This window comes from Myodes glareolus, chromosome X (genome assembly GCF_982192425.1).
Source record: "Myodes glareolus chromosome X, mMyoGla1.1, whole genome shotgun sequence".
NCBI classification, from domain to species: Eukaryota; Metazoa; Chordata; class Mammalia; order Rodentia; family Cricetidae; genus Myodes; species Myodes glareolus.
In genome coordinates, this window is record NC_142053.1 from 85,487,059 (window position 1) to 85,506,163 (window position 19,105).

General features: G+C 41.8%; 1 protein-coding gene across 2 annotated transcripts in view; it reads left to right on the forward strand.

Annotated features, from left to right (window-relative positions):
• The window catches only part of Ophn1 (oligophrenin 1), a 327,366-nt gene that overhangs the window by 171,680 nt on the left and 136,581 nt on the right, over positions 1-19,105 (forward strand). For both annotated transcript variants that reach the window (XM_085684928.2, XM_085684927.2), the window contains exons 8-12: positions 1,239-1,343; positions 2,826-2,955; positions 4,886-4,986; positions 10,494-10,585; positions 18,497-18,575. In XM_085684928.2, coding sequence (XP_085541054.1) covers positions 1,239-1,343; positions 2,826-2,955; positions 4,886-4,986; positions 10,494-10,585; positions 18,497-18,575 — 507 coding nt within the window. The remainder of the gene's footprint in view (positions 1-1,238; positions 1,344-2,825; positions 2,956-4,885; positions 4,987-10,493; positions 10,586-18,496; positions 18,576-19,105) is intronic.

The following is a 19,105-nucleotide window of genomic DNA, read 5'->3' on the forward strand; positions in this document are numbered from 1 at the left end:
GCCTCTGCCTCCACTGGGATTAAAGGTGTGCGTCACCACCGCCCGGCTCTTTGTTCAGTTCTATAGCCCATTTTTTAAAAACAATTTTGGTTGCTTGTGGTGGACATATCTCCCTACCAATACTTGTCATAAACGTATGTGTATGCATGTGTCCGTCATATTGTTTTTATGTGTTGTTTATGTTGGGTATGTCCACACATGTTTATATATTTCATCTATTTGCTTTCTAAAACATGGAACATTTATATCTTTACAATTTGATAAAAGAAAGTTATATTTTCATTTAGTTTTGTTTATATAACTTGGTTTTAAATGGGTTTGAATGGAAAAAAATCGGTTTATTGATATTGTGAGGGATATATGTGCTATGGTGTATATGTAGAGATCAAATGATAGCTTTGGGGAGTCAGTTCTGTCCTTTCAAGTTTATGTGGGTTACGGGGCTTGAACTCAGGTAGTCAGGCTTGGGCTGTAATGCCTTTACCTACCGAGCCATCTCACGGACCACGGATGGCTTGAATGTTCTGAAAATTCAAAAGTGGGCTACTCATCATTTGCATGTCATCTTCTCTAAGAAACACCCACTCCGGGCTAGTCCTGGGGATGCATGTATGTGTATATAGAATCTGTTACTCAAAATGCTTAGAACCAGAAGTGGTTGAGATTTTCAAAAAATTTTGGAAGATTTGCATTCATATAATGGAATTTCTTAAATGAGTTTCTAGTTTAAACACAAAGTCTGTTTATGTGTCTTAAACCCCTTATACTCATAACCCAAAGATTTAATGCAGTATTTTTAGTGTGTTTACGTTTTCTCCAGTAGGCCTGAGATTTATCACATGAGGTCAGGTATAAAGTTTCCATTTTCGGTATTGCATCTGTCCTTGAACATTTTCAGTTTGAGATGTGATATTTGTGGGTGAGAGGTGCTGTACTACTTTAGAGAAGAGATGCGGTCAGTCCCTGCAGTATCTAATTCCTGAGTGGCTTTGCACGCGATCTAAAAAGACCGGGATTTGCTAGTTCCTTTCTGAGACCGAAGACCGCTGTATTGCACCTAAGATGAGAGTTCTCATGTGTGTCCCTGCCTGTGCTACCCTCACCGCTCCTAACAGTGTCCTCGGTAACCACTCTGGGGTATCTTCCCTGACTTCATGGTTCCTACCTTGACCAGATAGGGGGTGCTGGTGACAGATACCAGTGAGTTTCTCAAGGTGGTTTTTGTCTCTTTCCCTTAGGTCTTGGCCTTTCTTCACAGCCTCTTCATTTCCAACAGCTTGACTGTGGAGCTCACACAGGATTTCCTCCCGTACAAACAGCAGCTGCAGCTCAGTTTACAGAATGTGAGTTGCGTCTGGATGTCTTCACCTGGCTTCCCAAGGGGGCCCCAGGCATCTTAACTTTGCAATTACAGGTGGTTGCACCGCAGCCAATTTGCAAGGACAAAGTGGTGTAGGGCACAAACATGTTAGCATCGTGGCGTGTGCTTGCTTTTTCAGTTTTGACACTTCCTCTCTTTGAGACTTCCTGCTGTTCAAACCTATCCTCTAATCAGGAGTGCCTCTATTTGCCAGGATTTAGTAAGTGTTGGTACTTTTCTGTGTCTGTCGCAGATCAGAATCCCGCTATAGGTGTATTTAATGTAAGACTTAGTCCTTAAGCTAATTCCCAAGTCAGTTAAGACACTTGTGGGCTTTATCATTATGATTGCCCATGTCTATCTCCTTCCTTCTCCCATTACTTAGTACAGTTAAACACATGAGTTTTCAAGGACTTCTCCATCTTGTGCATGCCAGTTCTATAAATGAGCACAGACGCTACATTTTTATGTATTGGAACATGAGAATTTACTCATTTTATCACTTAGCCCACATTGATGAGTATTTATGGATACCATGAGAAAGTACGCTGTGTAACACAATGTAGCAGTCTCTCGCATCCCAGAAAGAGGCGTCAAGATTTGTCAGTCTGGGAGGATTATATATTTTCTTCGAGTGGAGATATAGTGACAGATAAATCATAGTCCCTCAGTATTTGTTGCTACATGGAATCAAACCAACATTTTAAAAGAGGCATAGAGAATGTAGCAATTGGTAGTCAGAGAAGGTATCACCAAAACCAGGTGACATTGGACAGAGTGCTCCAGTACATGACATTCGTAGATGTGTTTTCCAACTCAAAACTGCTGATAAGATGCTTGCCTAGGGGGACTGGGACGTACAGTTTTACCTACTTTTTTCTTTCTGCATCTATTCCTTCCTCCTGGGTCCTCTCCTTTACCCGAACGTGAGAGCACCTATTTTCTGCTGACTTACCAAATCTTTCTACAATCAAGTTGACTCCTCTGCCATGTGTCACTTGACAAATGTGAGCTAATACCAAGCGTTTGCATGTGTACTCATGGCTGACTCATTGTTAGTACCGTTGACAGCTGGGGTCAACCGGTGCCGTCCCTGTCTTCTCCACTAACATAGAGAAGTTGCCATGGTAATGTTGTCTTTGGGAACTTCTCCTCTGTAGTTGCCCTTATTGTAAAGTAAGGGAAGTCTAATCTCAGAATTTTAAAGTTCCTTATTTACTCGAAGCTTGAATTAACCCATTGGGTCAAACCTCTTGCTTCTTGTGGTATTTGTGTTTTTGTTTCCTTTCTAGTTCGTAATACCATGAAACTCTAGAATTCTTTTCTAGTCACTACTATTCAGCAGTCTTCTGTATGTTTTAGCACATGCTGTGAGCAGAGAAATCTCTGTACTGTATCTACGACCTACAAGTACGCAGACTTGTTGGTGATAATGCTGATAATGATTGTAATGATGTCTTGACAGACAAGAAATCATTTCTCCAGCACCCGAGAAGAGATGGAGGAACTTAAGAAAAGGATGAAAGAAGCTCCTCAGACATGCAAACTTCCGGGACAGCCAACCATCGAAGGCTATCTCTATACCCAGGAGAAATGTGTGTGGGCATGCAGGGCCATTCCCTGGGATCCAGTTTGCTTGCCTCTTTGTCTTTCTGAAGGCTGGGAACCCGAGTTCGTAGATTCATGCCAGATACAACGCCTTGGAGGGCAGGGCAGGAACAGAAGAAATACAAAAGGAAGAAACTTGAGGGGGAGTTAGGGTTACCATGTCTCTAGAGTAGTAAGATCTAGATTTTTTTCTTTGAGATTCAAGATGAGGAATGTTAATTGTGTTTGGTGATCTTTGGATCAAAGAGGTAGGGCCAAGAAGGCAGAAAGATTATATTTATTGCATATACTATGTGCAGTGCCCTACAGACCCATTTAATCTTTGATTCCATATTCTGTTCATTTTACACCAGAGACCACTGAGGCTTAGAACAGGCACTCGATCTAAGATCGAGTTCAGGTGTATCCTGTGCCAAAACTGATCCTCTTTCCAGCGTATGCTATCCCACCTACCAGCCTGAGGGCCTGGACAGTGTAAAGTGGTGAGCAGCAGCCTACTTTGCTCATCGCTCTGTGTTCGAAGGACTCTCCATACACGACCACCTAAGTTGTCTACAGTAAAGTCAAATTGCCCCTAGTTGAGAACCTCTGCCACGCACTGTATGGTGCTTCTGCGCCTCAATTTGCCATCTCGTCAAATGACTGCCACTCAGTTGAAGGAACACTCACGGAGCATCGTTTCTGCCAAATGCCATGTAACACATTGAGAGAAACATACACACACACACACACACACACCCACAGAGAGAGAGAGAGAGAGAGAGAGAGAGAGAGAGAGAGAGAGAGAGAGAGAGAGAGAGAAAAGAGGTAACATGTTTTCTTTCTTTTTTATCTCAAAGCATCTCTCAGACTGATAGGAGAGATAGGAAAGTATATTCACAAGACATTTTGAGCACCCTCTTTGGGGCATATATCTAAGAGCTTCTCTGAGGAAGTGATGTTTGACCTAGAGCTTGAACATGCACTGAGGGTGTGGCAGGTGAAAAGAGAATGGCTAGGGGTTGGTCGAGAACTCCAGATGTGTGCTGCAGTGTGAGTAGAGGCGCAGGAGTGTTGGAGAACAGGCTTCATGCTTAGGTCTTGGTTTCGCAAGGATAGCCCCTGTTGTCCTGATGTAATTATTCATTCTAAAATATATGTTGTGTGCAATCCATTTTAAATACATGTTGGGTTTACAGTACAAACTCTATGCCCATTTAAGTGCTTGGGAACTGAATGCAATTCAGTGACACAGGGACATAGAGGTGAGGGTGCCCAGGGACAAGTCCAGAATTGTCAGTTTGATCAAATTCTGCAGGGATTTGAGGGTGGACTAAGTTGGTTGGAGAGAGTGGGAAAGCCTGTGTGATTCACTTTAAAGTAATGCTCTCCTGAAATGGCGAAGACAGGTTTGCTGGGAGTGAATCAGAGATGGGGCGATGAGAAAAGTCTGTTTGAAATGATTAATGGGAGAAAAGGTACATTTGTATTTTATTGGTAACTGTGGTAAGTATTAGGAAAACAAGACAATGGTAACATCCTTTAACTAATTCATTGCTAAAGGTGAGACATGTAAGGACTGGAGTGGCTACAACGCAGTGGTAGTCAAATGAGAGGCTCCATGAAAGAGGAACACTGGCAGGGCTTTCCAGCTTTTGGATGCATAGGTGACTCTATTGCTTGGAATGGTTGCTGGGAGAGCAGGTTTGAAATGAGCCAAGAATGGAGATGGGAAACAGTCGGTGAGGATCTCTGTGGGTACAGTGGGTAGGTGGGCGGCGATGGACCTGGGCTTTGTCTGTAAAGAGCAAGCGATAGGCTGGGACTCAGCACCTTGGGTTCAGTTTCAAGCACTGGGGAAAAAAACAAAAACAGTAAACATCTTCTGCTTTGGGGAGCTGAAACATTCTACTAGTTCCCTTTTTCCTGTCTTTGTAGGGGCTCTGGGGATATCTTGGGTGAAATACTACTGTCGGTATGAGAAAGAGACCAGGACACTCACCATGACACCGATGGAACAGAAGCCAGGTGCTAAGCAGGTCAGTTCTTGTTACTGCCGCTTTGTGGGCTCATTTGTGTGACTGTATCTCAGAAAAGAACATATATTGACAAAGTACCAAATAATGAATTCTATCACTGTCACGTAAAGTCAGGATTTTACATGTTCTCTTTGACCCGAGTTTATGTGGGCTGTAACTAAGATCAGGACTTTGTTATATTATTTGGTTTGTGTTTTGAGAAAAGCTCTTCTTCTGTGACCCAGGCTGGCCTTGAACACATTGTGTAGTACACGCATGACTTGAACTTGCAGCAAGTCTCTTGCCTCAGTTTCCCGAGTGCTGGGATTAACAGATGTGTTACATCATACACAGGTCCTACCAGCAGGGTTTATGATTGTATCTTTATATTTTCAGCCTATTTAGTATTACAATTGCCCATTGCTTATACAAAGAACTTTTCCAAAATAGGGATGATTCTTTGAAGTAGTGAGTTTTAAAAATATAATTTCTAAAATGCCCTTATTAAAAGTGTGTGTGTGTGTGTGTGTGTGTGTGTGTGTGTGTGTTGGCTGCTGGTGGCACACACCTTTGTTCCCAGCACTCAGGAGGCAGAAGCAGGTGGATCTCTGAGTTTTAGACCAGCTTTGTCTACAGAATGAGTTCCAGGGCAGCCAGGGCTGTTATACAGGGAAAACCTGTCTCGAAAAACCAAAGAAAAGTGTGTGTGTGTTATGTGTGTATGTGTGTATCTCTCTCTTTCTGTCTCTCTGTCTCTCTGTCTCTGTCTCTCTCTCTCTATCTATCTATATATTATACTCTATCTACATATCTCTATATATAGATATATATTCTCTCTCTCTATATATATATTCTCTCTCTCTCTCTCTCTCTCTCTCTCTCTCTCTCTCTCTCTCTCTCTGTGTGTGTGTGTGTGTGTGTGTGTGTGCATGTGTCTTTTGCCTGAAGTTAGAATCCCCTACACCACATTAAAATCTCTGTAAGTAGTTCATGTTTCTTCTGTCCTTTTCAAGCCTTCTACTTTTTAAAGTGCCGAGGTAAGTTCACCAGGGAGAGGGTCGTTTACTCCCCTGAAAGAATCTGATCCTTCCATGCATGGCAGTTTCTGTAGGTAAAAACTGATCTTCACATAATTTATTTTCTGAATGTACCCCTTTCATTTGCTCTCATAAATGCTATCAGTGTGCACCTTTTAACTATCTTCATATTGTTGGAAGGTTGAAGTGTACACTTTAAGACTCAATTTAGGTGGATAGGAACTTGGAGAAACCTGCCTGCTTCTGTTAATAACTGTTTTTGTAGATAGATGCCCAATCCTGTATAGCTTGTACATAGAAAACATGAGGGAACTGATTTTGATTGCAGACTCTTGGAAACCACTTTTTTGCCTTGGTCTTTAAGTACAGAGCCTTCTATTGAACCTTAAATGTAGGTTCAGCTGGGGTACACCCTTAGGTAAATGTGTAAGTAGGCTTTCGTAAATTCATCTTGGGCTGTAGCACAGAAATTGTCCCCAATCAGGCTGAATGTGTCCGTTGTGTCTGAGTGGCAAGTTCTTATGAGCAATACTAGCTGCTGTCTTCTGGTTTTCCATTTCATGTTAGGGCATGGGTGTTGTTGAGATAGGGTTTGCAGTAGCCCAGGATGGCTTCAAACTCATTTTGATGTGAAGCCTGACCTTGGATTTCTTATCCTACTGTTTCGTTTCCTGAATTCTGGAATTACCCGAGTGTGTCACTATGACCAGTTTATGTGGCATTTGGGGCAAACCCTGGACTTTGTGGTGCTTGTAACTGAGCTACTTCCTATTTCTACTTTTTATTCTATATAAATTATCATCTGACGTCTGGACATTAACTCTCTTTTCACAGAGAGTAATACCTTTTAGGTTTTTTAATTCTCTTGCATTCCGGTTCCAAAGAACACTGTGCCAAAGACAAAATCAGTAGACACCACTTTTGTGTCCTCCTAGCATATGAGAACAATTAATTGAGTTTTTCTTTCCCTCTTGTTTCATTGAGTGGACTCTTGCAAGCCTACAACTGTGGGAGCCCAACAGTGTGCCTAAGCAGGCTTCTTCTTTTCTGAGACAAAGTATCTGTAGCCCTGACTGTCCTGGAACTCACTGTGTACAGTACCAGATCACCTCAAAGTCAGAGATTCACCTGCCCCTCTCTCCTGAGTGCTGGGACTAAAGGCATGCATGCCTGACCCTGAGCCTGAGAGCTTTTAATGTAAGGAATGGAAAGAGGAACCAAGCTCCCATTTAGAAGGTAGTGTTTGAATAGAAGTAGTTACTGAATTCACTCTATTTGTGGAAATAATTTCTCCTTGTCAATCTTCTGACACCATTTCTAGTGGTACTTCATGTTTCTGAAAGGTAAATGACAAATAAATGAATCAATGATGTTAGTAGTGGTAGGAGAACCACCTTTTCCTGAATGCTAGCTGTCTTCCAAGGATATGTGCTACCATGTACCTATTCCCTCTCTTACCAGCACTGCAGAGCATATATCATGAACCTAATTTACAGATGGAAGAATTGGCCCTCTTTCTTACTGTGACACTTACCAGTGTTCCCTAGTAACTGTGAGGTCTTATTTATAATGCTCGGTTTACCAGTCTCCTCCAAAGCAGTATTTTATCAGAATTTTATCTTCCCATGTTAGACATAACGGACAGGAGAAAGAGTGATGGGTTTTGAGATTAATTAACTGGCTTTATGGGACTGGTGATGTGCCATGGCAGGGCACTTACTACCAAGTCCACACCTGTGCAGCCCCACGCTCCCAGCTCATCCATACATTAAAGAACTGGGGCTCAATACTAGTTCCATGGTAAACTTGCCTTTTGACCACGAGTTAATTATTTCTTGTTACTCAGATTCCTCTCCCCCATGAGAAAAATAAAAAGGGTGATAATTGTGTTCATAAATTCTTTGGAGCCCTGTTTACTAGGGACCAGAGATACATAGACGAATCAGACATTATCTACGTCCTTAAAGATTTCTCAGTCAACCGAGGCCCTGGAAATAGGATGTTTTCCCAGAAATTACAAAGCATGGGGCAGGCCATGTGCAGAGTCAGAGGAAAGCTGAGCGCGGTTTTAGGAGAAGTAGCAGCCTCTTCAGACCAACAGTCACTTTGGGTGGAGAGAACAGAACATGCAGTGTCATTGAGTCATTAAAGAGCAGGGTTTGTCCGTGAAGTGTTCTACACCTGGGGGAGACGAAATACTTGGTGGAGGCTGAGATGCAGCTGGAGTGGCGTGGCTGGGGCCTAGGGTTCTAAGCTGCCACACTGCTGATGCTGAATGGTGTGAAGGCTAAAGAGAGAGGTGCCTACATGACCGTGTCCCCCACTGTAAGAAGCTTGCACAGGACATCCCAAGCATTAGCATAAGACCAGCATACTGAAGGCTTAGTGGAGGGTTGAGTTTATATAGTGGAAACAGAAAGGATTGGCCCATACAAAGCCAGAGGCTGGGCTGACCACAGTGGAAAGAGTACTCTGGGCTCCTCAGGTACAGGTAATGAGGAGGGCAAGAACCCAATCACCCTTACCCCAGCTCCCACCCTCTCATTGGAGGTGGCATGGTGCTTCCCTCTCCGGGCTGACTTCAGACACCATATTTGATTGCAATTAAAAAGGCAGCCTTGTTTCCAAAAAAAAAAAAAAAAAAAAAGCCAAACATGCGGAGAGAAGTACCCAGTAGTTAACCAAAGAGCATCAAGATCTGAAATTACGTATACATTGAGTTTCATTTATACATTTTAAATTTTGAGGCGGGCTCTTACTGTGTAATCCAGCCCAACCCTGAACTTGTTCTTCCCCATCGGGTTGGAGTGTTGGGATTACAGGTGTGTACATATACCATACTGTCTGAACTGGGTATAAATCTCAGCTCTGAACTGGGTATGATCTAATTCCTTTTTGAATTTGAGTAAGTTAGTATTTGCCTCGGAGTCGTATTGTTTGGATGACCTAGTGCCATAGGTACAGATCTGGCGTTTAAGACGCGTTTCTGATTTGGAGGAAGGAGGCCTATGGTGCTGTTGTTACTAATAGATTGTGAAGTGAAGACTGAAGAGGGAAATTGTTTTGCCAGGATCACATAGCTAGTACATGGCATAACTAAGGCAGTACCCCAGATTTTTTTTTGATTTGTTTAATTTTGCCAAGAATATATTTTTTTAATTTTTTAATTTTTCCATTCAAATATTTACACTTCCTTCCCTCCTCCCAATCCCCTCCCGCTCCCCCCCCCCCGCTCCTCCTCTCCCCTCCCCCTCCCTGTTTGAGAGAGGGCAGGGAACCCTGCCCAGTGGGAAGTCCAAGACCTTCCCTTCTACATACAGGCCTAGGAAGCTGTTCTTTCATATAGACTAGGGTCCCAAAAGGCCAGAACATGCCGTAAAAACAAGGCCCAGTGCCTTTATCAATTACTTCTCAGTCACGCCCCATTGTCAGCCACAATCAGAGAGTCCTGTTTGATTGCATGCTCATTCAGACCCGGTCCAACTGTATTTGGTGAGCTCCCATTAGAACAGACACACTGCCTCAGTGGGTGGACCAACCCCTCGTGGTCCGACTTCCTTGCTCATTTTCTCCCTCCTTCTGCCCTAGATCTTAAGCTTCCTAGTTTAATGCTACTTCGACCTTACTAACTTGCATGACATTCAGGCATTTTGTTGCTCAGATTCTGCTCTATGTCAGGGCTATTTTGAGGGAAGTTTGTGTAAAACAGATGCAGAAAATAATAAGCAATCAATTAATTAAAAATACCTTGTATAGTATGTGGTTCATTTTAAGTGCTAACTAAACATTACCTTCCTTCTGGTACCACATTGCCCCTGTTGGGGGACAATAGGGGAAATAAACAATGGCAGGTCAGGTAGTTTGTCTGCGGCCACCAAGGGGTTTGGCAGATTTCTTTTTCCACAGGACTATTATGAACCACGCTATCCCACATGTGTCAGATATAAAAATGTTGCTTTGATTAATAAACAAATTAGCTTATTTCCCCACTCTTTTCCCACCTCTAGCGAGATCGTTTTTATGGTTTTTGTTACCCTGAAGGTGTTCGCTGCCACATCCATTAGGAAGCTTCTATGCTCAACTTTTCTCACACATTCTATAGATGATCTCAGATAGCTACTTACGCAGCTGCAGCGTCCCTTCTCAGAAGCTTCATGAAAATTTTATTATGTATACTTAATGCTGTTCGGGCAGTCCATTTCTCCTGCAGTGCCTTTAGGTGATGTGTCCTGGGCTTCCTATTGAATCTGCCATGCTTTGAAAGGCCTGCCGTGAGCATTTTCCCCCAGTCATGGCCATTAATGCTTAGAATAGTGAGACACTATCTACCATGTTATTGTAAGATTTGAAGGTAAAGGTTCTTAGTGAGTCAGCACATTGCTCCTGGTGTCTTGCTCTACACCATCCAAATGACCCTGACGACATGACATGAGACAGAAGACACTTCTGCGCATTTTGAATAAGTGACTGGTAATGTTTCTTTCATATCAGGGACCTGTGGACTTAACATTGAAATATTGCGTGAGAAGAAAGACAGAGTCGATTGACAAGAGATTCTGCTTTGATATAGAAACTAATGAAAGGTAAGTTGGGGTACTGTGAATTAATGGGGTCACTGTGTACCATCCATGAGTTTAGCTGGGTCTTGTATTTTTCTCTCTGATTTCTTGTTGCTGAACATGAGCAATTACATATAGGCCAGTGCTAGTCCTGCCCCTCAATCTGCCCTTCACAAGGGGTCCCTGTTAGACCAGGTTCAGGGCTGGTTTGTTTTTTGTTTTTTTTTGTTTTGCTTTTGTTTTTGTTTTCTGTATATCCCTCAGTCATATTTACCTCACGGACTCTGAGCAGAAAACATATCCCCTAGAATTTAATTTGCTGTCACATATATAAAAATTTGTTTTATTTTTTCACTGCTGCAAAACTGACAGAATAATCACGCTTGTTCTTTTTAAGATGCTCACTTAGGGAGTAGATTGACACAATTTTGAAAGGAAGACAGATAGGGCAAAGGTAGAGGTGGAATTGGGGAGTTTTTTCGTACCTACTGTAAAACCGTGCATGTTTTTCCTACTTTGAAGACATGTATGTGAACTAGAATAGTTTATTGACCCCAAATATTAGAACTACTGCTAGCAAATTTGGGGCATGATTGTATTGTTTCTCTCCAATGCCTTCTTTTTCTCTTCCCTAAAAGCAAACAGTTTAGTGAAGGATAATTGCACCTCATACTTTTTTTCTGAAATTGAAAATAGATTTTTTTTTATACAATACATATGGCTATGATCCCCACTCTCCCTGCTCATCCCAGATCTTTCCCATCTCCCGCCCATCCAAGTCTACACCCTTCCTTGCTCACGCATTAGAAAACAATCAGGAATAAAAAATAAGATAAGATTAAAACAAACAAAGTTGAATAGCACAAAACAAACAAATAAACAGAAAAACAAAGAGCTGAAGGAAAAGACTCAGAGACTCACAGCCTTGCAAACACAGAAATCCTCTAAAAAAACAAAATTGGAAACCGTAATATGGAAGCAAAAGATACCTATCCTTTAAAGTGAAAGCATTTAACATTGTGATGATAGGCATGCTTTCTGGTTAAGAAGTTGGTTCAAAAGTTGTCGAATAAGCTATTATTATTATCATCATCATCAACAACGTTTTTTGTATACCAGGCACTGAGTAATGGAGACGAATTTAGTAAAATGATCAGATGCCTAGAAAGGACCTTAATAAATTATAATATCATGGAAAAATCACTAGGAACTGATATCAACAAGATCAGTTAGACTGAGAGATTAGGACATTTTCCTATCCAGAAATAAGTAACTATTAGCCTGTTGCCCTATTTCAAAATTGGGATATTTTAGGACCCTCGTGATTTTGGTTTGTGGGTCTTTATGATGTCTTTGTTAATAAATAGATGATCTCAGTCAAAAGGACTGTGACAGTGAATATTGCTACCAGTAGTGAGATGATTGGCACCCATTTTCCTGATAACATCAGGCCCTATAGAATGAAAAAAAAATTACTCTGGGCTCTGACTTCCCTGCGTGAACCTGTAGTATCACTGGTTTTTCGGCATCAAGATTTAATCCCTTTCAAGTGATTGAATTTTCCATGTCTGATTCCATGTTGATTACCTTTTTGCCTTAAATTTGCCAGCTACGTGTAGCTAATTTCCCTAACTCAAAGCAATCCCAAACAGTTTGGCCCTGGGCAAGAGACTGTTGCGCTTGTTTATATATTTCTTGCACAAAGTGCTAAGCTTGTCTCATTGTAGGTTGTAAATTTGTTGTTAATTCTGAAGTATGTTGTTTGTATTCTTTCCCAGAATTCTGAGGACTATTTAGAGTAGAAGCCAGTATCTAAAGTTATGATGCATCTGGAACTTTAGTTACCATATTATTTTCTCTTTAAAAACTTGTCCTATTGAATCCCATCACACCATTTTATACACGAGGACACTTTGCTGCCTGAGGGACCAGCCGTTAGTAGCACAGGGCTCAAAGGGAACCCACAGTCATCACGCTAGATTGTTCTATCTGAAGGGGCAAGGGAAAACGACACTCACACTCTCTCTTGATGGTCTCCTTTCTTATTCCTCCTCTCTAGTCTCTATTATTTTCCTGGTGATTTCCTTCTCTTATTCTTGATGTTGTCCATCTAATTCTGCCTTTATTCTCTCCCTTACAGCTTATAAACCCCAGCAAAATCTTTCAGGCAATATTAAAATCACAATATGGTTATATTCTATTTTTCTAGTGAAAGATTACAATGAATACAAGTAAAAAACAGCATGTTTTTTCCATATCCCTTCCATGATTAAACATTTTACATATTACAGGTGAAAAATTATCCCAAGAACCCACATACATTCATACCCAAGCAACTTGTTATGCATTAACAGTGTGTAAGCAAGTAAGATATTCTTTTACTGGCAAACTGTGTTTTGTATTTACAAAGAAAGGACCAATTACTTTATTACTTATCTCGAGAGGTAACCTTTTTTTTCCAAAGTTTATTAAATTATAAAAGTTTCCATTTTTGCCCCACCTCCCAACACCCTCCCACTCCCCCCACTCCCTCTCCTCCTCCCTCTCCATCCCTAAGAGCAGTCAGGGTTTCCTGCCCTGTGGGATGTTCAAGTTCCTCCCCCCTCCCTCCAGGTCCAGGAAGGTGAGTATCCAGACAGACTGGATCCCAAAAATCCAGTATATGCAGAGGAAACAAGTCCCAGTGTCATTGTCAATGGCTTTTCAGAAAGACTCCAGGCCAGCCACAGTCAGAGAATCCAGCCACATTCAGAGAATCTGGTTAGATCACGTGCTCGTTCAGTCCCAGTCCAACTGGCCTTGGTGAACTCTCATTAGATCAGTCCCCTTGTATCAGTGGGTGATCGCACCCCTTGCGGTCCTGGTTTCCTTTTTCATGTTCTTCCTCCTTCTGCTCCTCATTTGGACCTTGGGGGGCTCAGTCCGGTGCTATCATTGGTGTTTTTGACTTTAGCTAATCTGACCAGTGTAAAATGGTATCTCATAGTTGTTTTGATTTGCATTTCCCTGATTGCTAAGGATGTTGAACATGACCTTAAGTGTCTTTTGGCCATTCGAAGTTCTTCTGTTGAGAATTCTCTGTTCAGATCAGCACCCCATTTTTTAATTGGGTTAATTAGAGTTTTAGTGTCTAGTTTCTTGAGTTCTTTGTATATTTTGGAGATCAGGCCTTTATCTGATTAGGGGTTGGTGAAGATCTTCTCCCAGTCAGAAGGTAGCCTTTTTGTCTTACTGACGGTGTCCTTTGCTTTACAGAAGCTTCTCAGTTTCAGGAGGTCCCATTTATTCATTGTTTCTCTTATTGTCTGTGCTACTGGGGTTCTACTTAGGAAGTGGCCTCCTGTGCATATATCTTGTAGACTACTTCCCACTTTCTCTTCTATCAGGTTCAAAGTGGACAGATTAATGTTGATGTCTTTAATCCATTTGGACTCGAGTTTTGTGCATGGTGATATATATGGATCTACTTTCATTCTTCTACAGGTTGACATCCAGTTATGCCAGCACCTTTTGTTAAAGATGCTTTCCTTCTTCCATTGTATACCTTTAGCTCCCTTGTCGAAAATTAGGTGTTCACAGGATTGTGGGTTAATATCCGGGTCTTCTATTCGATTCCATAGGTCGACTTCTCTGTTCTTATGCCAGTGGGAAAGTTTTCTTCTATAATTTTGTTGAATATATTTTTTGGGCCTTTGATCTGCAGTTCTTCTCCTTCTTCAATCCCTATTATTCTTAGATTTGGTTTTTTTATTGTGTCCCAGATTTCTTGGATGTTTTGTGAAGAGAATTTGCCGTTTTCTTTGACCAGAGCATTTATTTTCTCTATGGTATCTTCAGAATCTGAGATTCGTTCTTCTATCTCTTGTATTCTATTGGTTATGCTTGATTCTGTAGTCTCCGTTCGTTTACCTAGGTTTCCCATATCCAGCCGGTTCTCGGCTTGTGTTTTCTTCATTGCCTCCATTTCAGTTTTCAATTCTTGAACTATTTCCTTTACCTGTTTGATTGTTTTTTCTTGGTTTCTCAGGATTTACTTAATTCTTTATCATTCACGGATTTACTTAATTCTTCAAACTTTTTGTTATACTTCTCATCCATTTCTATACTCATTTCTTCAAACTTTTTGTTATACTTCTCATCCAATTCTTTAAGGGAGTTATTCATATCCTGTTTAAGGGACTCTATTGCTTTCATAATGGTACTTTTTTCCACTTCTTCTGGATTAAGGTGTTCAAGTCCTTCTATTGTAGGGTCGTTGGGATCTGGTGTTTTCATGTTGTTTTTCAGATTGTTGGATGAGGTCTTGCCTTGGCATCTGCCCATCTCTTCCTTCAAATGCTCTCTATTGGATCTTCTGGTACCGGGTCAGGTTCCCTTGTTGGGCAGGGACTTCACTGACAGAATGCCCACCTGTCCTCAGGCAGGCTTTTAAGAGACAGGAACTGCCTCCTGTCGGGGTGTGCCTACAGCCCAGACCCAGTGCGCAAGGCAGCTGAACTGGGGAAATTTTATGACCCCAGGGGGAAGGGAGAAATATAGGAATTTGTACCTGGATGGAAGCTGGGATGGCAGGCAGGAGAGCTTAGCAGGGTGGAACCAGCACTGCAGGGTGACCTGGGAGTCTATGGGGTCGGGGAAAGTCCTCCGAGCTCCACCTCGCCTGGCCCCTGCCGCGGGCCAGAAGCAAACTCACCCCTCTGATGGATTGCCCTCTGATAGAAGTCAGGGCCCCTTCTTGCTCCGGAATGTCCTCGAGAGGTAATCTTATAAGGAATCTTAAAGGGACCACAAATCTAAACTTTTATTCTTGAAAATTCAGCTCTACTTTAAATCTTTAGAGTTCATACCCACTCATCAATTGTTTTTTGTATCTGGAGATTGAGGGCAAAAATAGGTACAAGGAATTAATCATCACCTTTGGTCATCAGGCAATCCTAGCAAGAAAGACACATCACCTAATAATTCTTTGGCTGCTTTGTTCTGATTCCCTGACTTTAAAGAGTTCCTTATTCAGCTATGTGCCTTGTCTTCTTGGGTTTTTCACCTCAAAGCTCTTCGACAGAAATGTATTATTCTAACTTTAAGTTATTTTCAAAGCTTTGTTTCAGCTATGATGAACCTGTGAAACACATCTCCCAACATTAAGATTAAAAGAATTTGTCGGGCGATGGTGGCATACGCCTTTAATCCCAGCACTCGGGAAGCAGGGGCAGGCAGATCTCTGTGAGTTTGAGGCCAGCTTGGTCTAAAAGAGCTAGTTCCAAGACAGGCTCCAAAGCTACAGAGAAACCCTGTCTCGAAAAACAATAATCAAAAAAAGATTAAAAGAATTTAAGTTAGCTTGGCTAGTGGTACTCAATTGTTTTTCTTAATCATTAATCTAAGCCACATGGCTCCTCAAAATAAACTCATATGTTCTAGCTATATGACACCTCCGTATTTTATTTTTTATCATCAACACTCTATTTAAGCTAACATTATTATCAATTAGACAGTATAGCTTAGGAAGAAATAATCTTCAAGACAGTTTTAAAAATGCCCTATGGGATGGTTTCTGTGAGGTAAACACTACATTATAGGCATTGGAGATCTCCACACAGTCATTCACACCATGCCTGATATCAGAGAAAGATGACAGCAGCAAACATGTGAAGGCACAGCAGAAGCCAAAGGCATTCTGGGCTTTGTGGTCTTGGGGCCTTGCGTCGCTGAGATTTCCCCATCAGGGTTTTGTTTTCTGGCAGGCTGATACCCTGAAGTCAGTGGCCATCTGTTGTTCCTCTGACATGACCACTGGCAGGACACCAAGACTCAGATATAGTAACTGACTCTGTAGCAAGGCAGCACCCTGGTCTGTGGTCTCCCCAGCCATTTCCTTTGTTTTCTTATGCTATTATTGGTTAAAATAGTCAATATCATAATGAAGAGATGCGGACACACTTCTCTGCAAGAGGGACTGTCAGGTCTGTTGCAGCTACTTCCACTCTTGCCCATCTGATCTCAGAAAGTGCCAGACTTCCCAGCAGGTATCACACACATTGACTCATTCTCTCTGGGGTGCCAAGCAAAGGTCTCTTAATCCTTTTTTTCTAGTTCTGAAAGCTCTCATTTCACCACAAAAATTAATGTTTGTTCCAATATTTGAAATGGTGGGCTCATATCACACACGAGTTTGGAGGGTCTTAACAATAATTTCAGCAAGTGATGTTGCTTGCCAAGTGTCTCCTGCCTGTCCAATCCTGTTCTCTGCCTTTTAAATGTAATTTTCTTTAGTCTTCATCATATAGAGTAGATTCTGCTCTTACCTCAAGTTCGCAAAGGAAGAGAAAGAAGCAAAGATAAGTTAATCAGCTTGAATAGTGCAACTACTAAATGGTAGGACCAGGGCCCAAGTCCAGCTCTTTGAATTTCTAAGGAGGGCCACCTCCTTCACCCTTGCCCTCTATTGCATGTGTGCCATGATGGCCTGCTTGCTCCAAATGGGCAAGTGGACCTTCCAGGAGGGCAAACGGTTTGTCAGAGGCCATAATGGATCCTGCGTGAGGGAGACTGGGCTAGAACTTAGTCCTTTTTCCAGTCTCTTGCCTTGTCTTTAATACTAGTCTTTGAATCTGGCTATTTGTCGCGCTGAAGAATCTCCAGATACTTCCCTTAGTGACATACGCTGATACTTCCAGCCTTTCTCTGCAGCCCAAAGCGAGCCCATGGCTAGGGCAGCTGGATTTGACGGGTGGCTCCAGGGCATTTCATTCTCGGACTGGTTACTTTCATGTCTGTTGTTCATATGCTTGCTCCCCTTCCATTTGGCTTTGCGATTTGGCTGATAGCTATCTTCATAGAGAGGCCTAGACTTTCCACTTCCGCAATATATATGTCTCAAAGGATGAGGTTCTTAGAGATAGGGAAATTCGAAAGTCTCGTTTCTAGAGCCAAGTATTGGCTTTTGGTTATTTTTAACTTCAAGATTATTTGGCTTGCTGGGTAAGGTGGATTTTGAATAAAACAGACAAGTATGACAGGAATCTCCTGATGTCAACACTGGGAAGTACTTCCCCAAGGGTATCTTCCAGCACCCTTGGAGAAGGAGAAACGGCGGTGCAGTGAGGCCTAGGGATTAACCCAGCATCGCTGAGTGTTCTTGTTATTTCTCTTACATTCAGTACCTTGGGGTGAGGCTGAATGATACAGAAAGGTGAGAGACAAACTTCAGAATGCTGTGGCTAGCCAGAGACTGCACCAAGACTTCATGCCTGCAGGAATATGGTTAACCCATGTGTCCAGCTTGGTTCTGAAGGTCGAAATATATTATAATAGGTACATCAATCTTTAATGTATCTGGATGAAAACAGTGTCTTCAGTTCATTGCTTTAATACCTGAGAATGGGTTATACATAAGCATCAGAAGTTTCTTTCTTAGAGTTCTAAGGTTGAAAGTCCAGGATCATGGGGCTATCAGGTTTGGAGTCTGGGAGTCTTTGCTTCTTCATTCTCCAGAAAGAACACATTTCCTGTTCTCACATGGAAGAAGGGATAGAAGGGGATGAACCCACCTCTTCAAACCTTTCTATAAAGGTGGTTTGTCACTTCCGGAACACTCAACCTATTATTGTTGTCTCATTTAATACAGGAATTTTTGGAGGGTGTGTGTGGGTATATATTTATATTTCTAGGCCATCGTAGATGGCCAACAAGTAAGTAGAATTAAAAAAGTTTGAAGCAACTTTCCACAGACAAGAAACCTTATAGTATTGATGTTAAGAATCTGGTTTGTGCAGTACATTGCATGCATATATGAAAATGTTCTAATAAAATCCATCATTTTGTGTGATGAATATCCACTAATTCAAATTATATTTAAAAAAAATGATGAAAGAAGCTTAAGATACCATTCTCTCAAGAGAATTTTCTGATTTAAACTTCTTTTCCCCACTCCAGACCAGGAACCATTACTCTGCAGGCGCCTTCAGAAGCCAATAGAAGACTATGGATGGAAGCCATGGATGGGAAAGAACCTGTGAGTTACCTCCCCACCCCTTATATAAAAGTGTAACCTCAGCAGCATAAGTCAGTTTATGAGTGCCCTCTAGTGGTTGCAGTGGGGAAATGGTCGTAGCTTATTTAGATTCTAAATCATAGAGCTAAAAGCAATTGTCACTTCCTGAACTCTTGTTTAATTCAACTTGAGTTCTAGAGTTGAGGAACTTTCCTAGGGCTTGTCTGCTGTATGTAGTATGGATTCTGTAGTTATGCCCACAAGTTCTTAAAAATGAAAAGCACCTCCTCTTCTCATTGTAGAATTGCTTTGTCCATCTAGAAGGGTTGGACAGAATTGTCATGGATGTGTGTAAGCATCCATTTAGGGTTCTTGGAAATGACTTTTCCAAGCTCTCCTGCACCACACACTTAGCTTGCCCTCGTTCAGAATTCACTGTTAGGAAGGTAGAGAGAACAGTTCCTCAGAAGAGGCAGAAGTAGTGCTAGATCTAGAACAACAAAAGCAGAAATCGTTGGAAAGCAGTCTCTTCAACATCTTTCTAGTAGTTT